The sequence below is a fragment of the Triticum aestivum genome, chromosome 7D, assembly GCF_018294505.1.
Source record: "Triticum aestivum cultivar Chinese Spring chromosome 7D, IWGSC CS RefSeq v2.1, whole genome shotgun sequence".
NCBI classification, from domain to species: Eukaryota; Viridiplantae; Streptophyta; class Magnoliopsida; order Poales; family Poaceae; genus Triticum; species Triticum aestivum.
Window position 1 is genome coordinate 425,004,417 of NC_057814.1, and position 4,884 is coordinate 425,009,300.

General features: G+C 46.2%; 1 protein-coding gene across 1 annotated transcript; it reads left to right on the forward strand.

Moving 5' to 3' along the window:
• The first annotated feature begins 3,953 nt into the window (after nt 1-3,953).
• On the forward strand, nt 3,954-4,613 carry LOC123164823 (RING-H2 finger protein ATL39-like). The gene has a single exon (XM_044582416.1). The coding sequence runs from the start codon at nt 4,003-4,005 to the stop codon at nt 4,480-4,482; it is 480 nt and encodes a 159-aa protein (XP_044438351.1). The 5' UTR covers nt 3,954-4,002; the 3' UTR covers nt 4,483-4,613.
• The last annotated feature ends 271 nt before the right edge of the window (nt 4,614-4,884 follow it).

Below are 4,884 nucleotides of genomic sequence, written 5' to 3' on the forward strand. Positions count from 1 at the left end.
TCCAAAACCATGAACATAACCGAATCTAGACATATCCACCAAAAACCTAAATCAATTGGACCCCGAAAGACCCACTGAAGACACAACTACACACACCCTCCGTTGGCGAAAAGCCGCCAACGGAACGGATTACCATAAATCATCCCACCAAGTAAACTATAAATCGACTATACTAATTCACATAGGTTTTGGATTGCCAGATTTTCTGAGTGATTTGGTGATTTCTGAGCAATCAACTCGTGTATTTCCTCAAAAATCTGGTGTACAACTTAACCCCAACCGTCCAACGCTCCACCATCTATGATGCAGCGTGCCATGGCTCCACCGCCTATGATGCAGTGTGCAATGGCTCCACTGATGTATGCATCCATAACAAGCTCTCTTCCCTTCCCCATCGAGGGTCCCCACCTCACCTCTAGAGCTCACCACTGTTTCACGTGTGTGTATTCCAAACCCCAGCGGCACCCCCACACATCCTTCTTGACCTCGCAGTCGGCCAGCAGCTCACCGTAGCCTTCACCGCTAGGACCTAATCTTCGCTCCCGGTGCCTCAACAGACATGCAGTAATTGACGCTTGCATGAGGTAATTCATGCCTGGAATTTAGGTGTAATTTATCCTAAAATTTTGAATCCTCACACTGAGCATGCTTCACAAAGAGTGAACAAATAAACTGTAGTTTATATTCCAAGATGTAGCCCATTTTATATACTACTGAATGTATAAAAAGGAAGAAAAGAGGAAGAAAAAACAAATCCTAGCTAAGCGCTCCTTGGCTCCGTGCGGCGCCCAACATTAATATCCCTAACCCAACTGCACTCTCACTTCAACATTGACTGGTCCGATGCCACCCGCACTGGAGCGTTGAAGGAGGAAGGAGGGCATAGGAAAGGGATGAGCGAGGAAGGGAAGATATGAGGGGTTGGGCAGGGGGCAGATGGGTCATTTAGCTTGCCTACGGGAGATGTGTGGCGACTCCCACATACTCATTGTCTTGTAGAAGAGCGGCGCTAACGCATGTGTGCTTGATTGCGACACCTGATGCCCTTTAAGATCCGGTTTGGATAACCAAAATGTTCTCTGCCTTTTTCCCGAGGAGTGACCCAGAGATATCAAACCCACGAGAGGATGTGCACTACGACAAAGGCTCTAACAAGTTCTTGCGAGAGAACCGAATTCCAGTTTTGTGAACCGGACCTTAACAACCTTAGGAGGTGTAAACACTAGAATTAAAATAGGCATGGGTATGCGGTCTTGATTCTTACAACCATATATTTGTGCTCGGAATCAACATGATATTAATTTGTGCTCTCAAAGACACCCGTTAAGATGTGCTTGCAATGCGAAGAAGTGGGGGATGTGTCCAAATTACGTCTTGATTGGTGCACGGCCTGCATCAAGAGTCAGTTGTCCAACCACAGGTGCTTACTATCTCGTAGGGTTACCTAGAGTATTAAGAACAAATATTCATACAAAAACATTGGGTGTTTAATGACTACACCTCATGAATCCCCAAGGATTGGCTTTCCGCTACCGTAGTAAGCTTTCTCTGTCACTAGTGTTCAAAATAGCGTTATGCATCCTCCTCGTTCCTTACCTCCTGCTTGATCGAACTTTGAGATCCTGGGTACCTGCAAGGTCGTAGAATGATAAAGAGATAAGAGACAACTCCATAGCAATCAGACGCATGCATGATGTTGATTATTCAAAGTTATTCCATCAATCCCTCATACAAATACACAGGGTTGCAAGACTATGCCTGAACCCATTGTCTTACCCAATAACTCACCCATGATGACCTGATCTCAAGAGGAAACCATTGGATAAGACATAAATATGAATGCTTTATTGATAATATGTCTTCCAATGGTTGTCGGATGCGACACATGATTACAAGTATGGATAACTTGGAGGGGAGTTGCTGCGGTGATGGTGTTGGCGCCTAGGAGATGGGATGAGAAATGGTGGTGACTAGGGTTGGAAGATGATTTGTGTGCTGTTCTAGATGCTCTCTCCTCGTTTGTTCTGTTGTGGTTCTGGTGATGGACCCTTTATAAATGTTGGAAGGATGGACCTTATAGAGCAGTTAGCACCTGTTATAAACGCGTGCGCTTGTACCAAATGTCATCTTGTGCTCTGGTGGCTTGGCTATGCCTCCAATTTCTTCCATTCAGTCTCCATTTTTCTTGTTTACTTTCCCTCATGATTTGCATCCATGTTTGGCCTCTTCTCCTATGCAAATGAATTAAACAAAGGATTCCGTGATCTCTCGCATTCATTAGTCATTAGTGGCAATATTAGAGTGATTTTCTTAGAAATTCTAAGATTATCTGGTTTACACAACGGTGTGATGAGCATAAAAATATCACTCATCAACACATGCTTACTCGTCACGTTGCCACATTGTCGAATATCGGCGGAGGCAACATAGAGAATCGAAGGCTGCGAGATGATTAGGCATGTGAGGAGGGTGGGGAGCAACATCGTGAGGCAGTGGCGGGGTGGGGAGATGTTGGAAGGAAAGGCATGGTCCGTGCAAGAGGCGGGCATGGGGACTGCATGAAGTAGTTTTTTTACACAAAGGGGTACCGAGGGATTAAGACAGAGTTTATAACGTGTGGCATTGATGGGTAGTTTGTTTTTAGAGTGCTAAACGCGTTTGGTGCTCAACATGGGACCGATCTACTCCTTTGGATCGACTTAATTTGACGGTCAAGTTTGTTTTGAATCTCTGCTCTTCGTGTTTTTATAAGGGTAGTAAGATGCTAACCAACAAGACAAGAAAATTCTTCTTAGCCAATGGAAGCCAGAAAGGTAAAGCTGTTGCTTGACTTCAAAAATAAATAAAAAACTACGATCAAGTCCTCTATACTGAAATACATATTGTCATAGATTTCTAAAACACTATCGCGTCGCTCCAAGAGCGACTCGGGTGGAAGTTAGCTCCCGCCGCTGCCACAAACACCCCTCTTGTCTCGTCGCTATTGTCAGCTCACGTCGACTAGCAAGTGGTAGCGACGCTAGTCGTCATGAGGGCAGGGGGCAGATGCGCGGTGTTGTTGGAAATATGCCCTAGAGGCAATACTATTGTATTCTTATATTTCTCCTCCAAATCGGAATCCATTGTTTGAAAGAAGAAGGGATAACTTTTTTAGCTCCGACAATTCATCGAACAGTTGCCGGGCATGGTGAGTATAGCAGTAGCAAATGGTACCTGGCGGGATGGTCGGAGGAGAGGGGTTGAATGCCACGGAGGAGAAGCGGTGTGGAGTCGGCTGGAACGCAGTGTTCACTTTCCCTACTAAATGTTGTTTTCATGTCATGTCACCACGCATATATATTGTTAACAAATTAACAGAACAAAAAATCACACTCATTTTGGGTTTTTTTTATAAAATTTTCTTTTGATGCTTACTCTAAACAATATCTCTTTCAAACAATTCTTTTATCATCAACTTATATTATGTTTCATAAAGTTTCTCGTGTTTTTTAAACATCAAATTATTTGTTAATAGTTCCTGCAACAACGCACAGGGTATCATCTAATAGTTAATAAAAATGGCAAAGCTTTTACCTCGTGTTTAAAAAAAATGCATTATGTCATCTTCGGTGCAAAATCGTCATTGATTAGGTGCACCACTTGTATTGTTTGGATTATTATCTTTTCTTGTTTACAACTAGCGTGCAGAGAGTTGACAAAGTGTCTGTTACTACTAAACTCGTAATAATTGATGTCATCTCCGTGCCGGTAAACTCTCCTCCTCATGCATACCACTCTGAAGCTAATCTAGTACAAGTCAATGCTAAATTGATGACAGCTGCGAGTAAAATTCTCCCACCCGCAACACTAGAAAATGCACCAGTTGCCACCGTACCCTCTACCCATATCTCGGCCTGCATGATAAGGCAGGCCCTCGCTGTGATCGGCGTTGGCTCTCATTCCTCTACCTTCGAAGTACGAGCCGGCGAAAGTCTTCCAATCAGAAGCAGCTAGCCTAGCTCCATGGCTTCGTTCGGGCCGACGGGCTTGCCAAACTCAGAGCACCTGAGGCACACCAACAAAGGGACGATGATCTTTAGCTACACCTGCGTCGGCCTCACGGGCGCCGCGCTCTTCTCCGTCATCTTCTTCTTCTGCTACCAGCTTCGGAACCGGGCGCCGGTCGCGGCCGCGGGAGCGGAGGCCGGCCGCCGCCGCACGGTGGACCTTGCCAAGCTGCCGGAGTTCGCGTACACCCACTCCGCCAGGCACAGCGGCAAGGAGGGTGGCGGGGAAGGCGCGCAGTGCTCGGTGTGCCTCGGCACGGTGCAGGCCGGCGAGATGGTGCGGCTGCTGCCCTTGTGCAAGCACCTGTACCACGTGGAGTGCATCGACATGTGGCTGGCGTCCCATGACACTTGCCCGCTTTGCCGCGCCGAGGTTGAGCCCCAGCCCCCGGAGGACGATGGCCAGCCCGAGGTGACGACCGAGCTTCCGGTCTAGGGCTTCGGCCGGTCACCGAAGCTGTCTTCCGCAAGGTGCATACTAGTTTAGTTTGTAGCTTGTCGCCTGTGTTAGCTCTGATACAGCATGTAGTTGTAACTTGTAAATGCCTCCGTATACAGAGAAAAAGTTATTCTGGGTACAACGGATACTGCAACATCACCGCTCCTCCTGTACTACAATTAACGTTCTCCCTTGAGCGTACAAGTTTCTAAATTCTTCTGTCAGAAGTTGTTTTCAGCAGCTGTGCAATTAGCTGCACCTGCATCATCTAATTCAATTTGACACGCCTGATCGATCTTTTAATTCTAGAAGTCATTAACCGGCCGTATGATTGCACATTTGCACTGGCTAGAAATTCCCAAAAATGCACTATCACTATTTCAAGTCCATGAATAAAAT

Excerpts from the sequence above, each read along its gene's own strand:
- LOC123164823 (XM_044582416.1), top strand. The coding sequence starts at position 4,003 with ATGGCTTCGTTCGGGCCGACGGGCTTGCCAAACTCAGAGCACCTGAGG.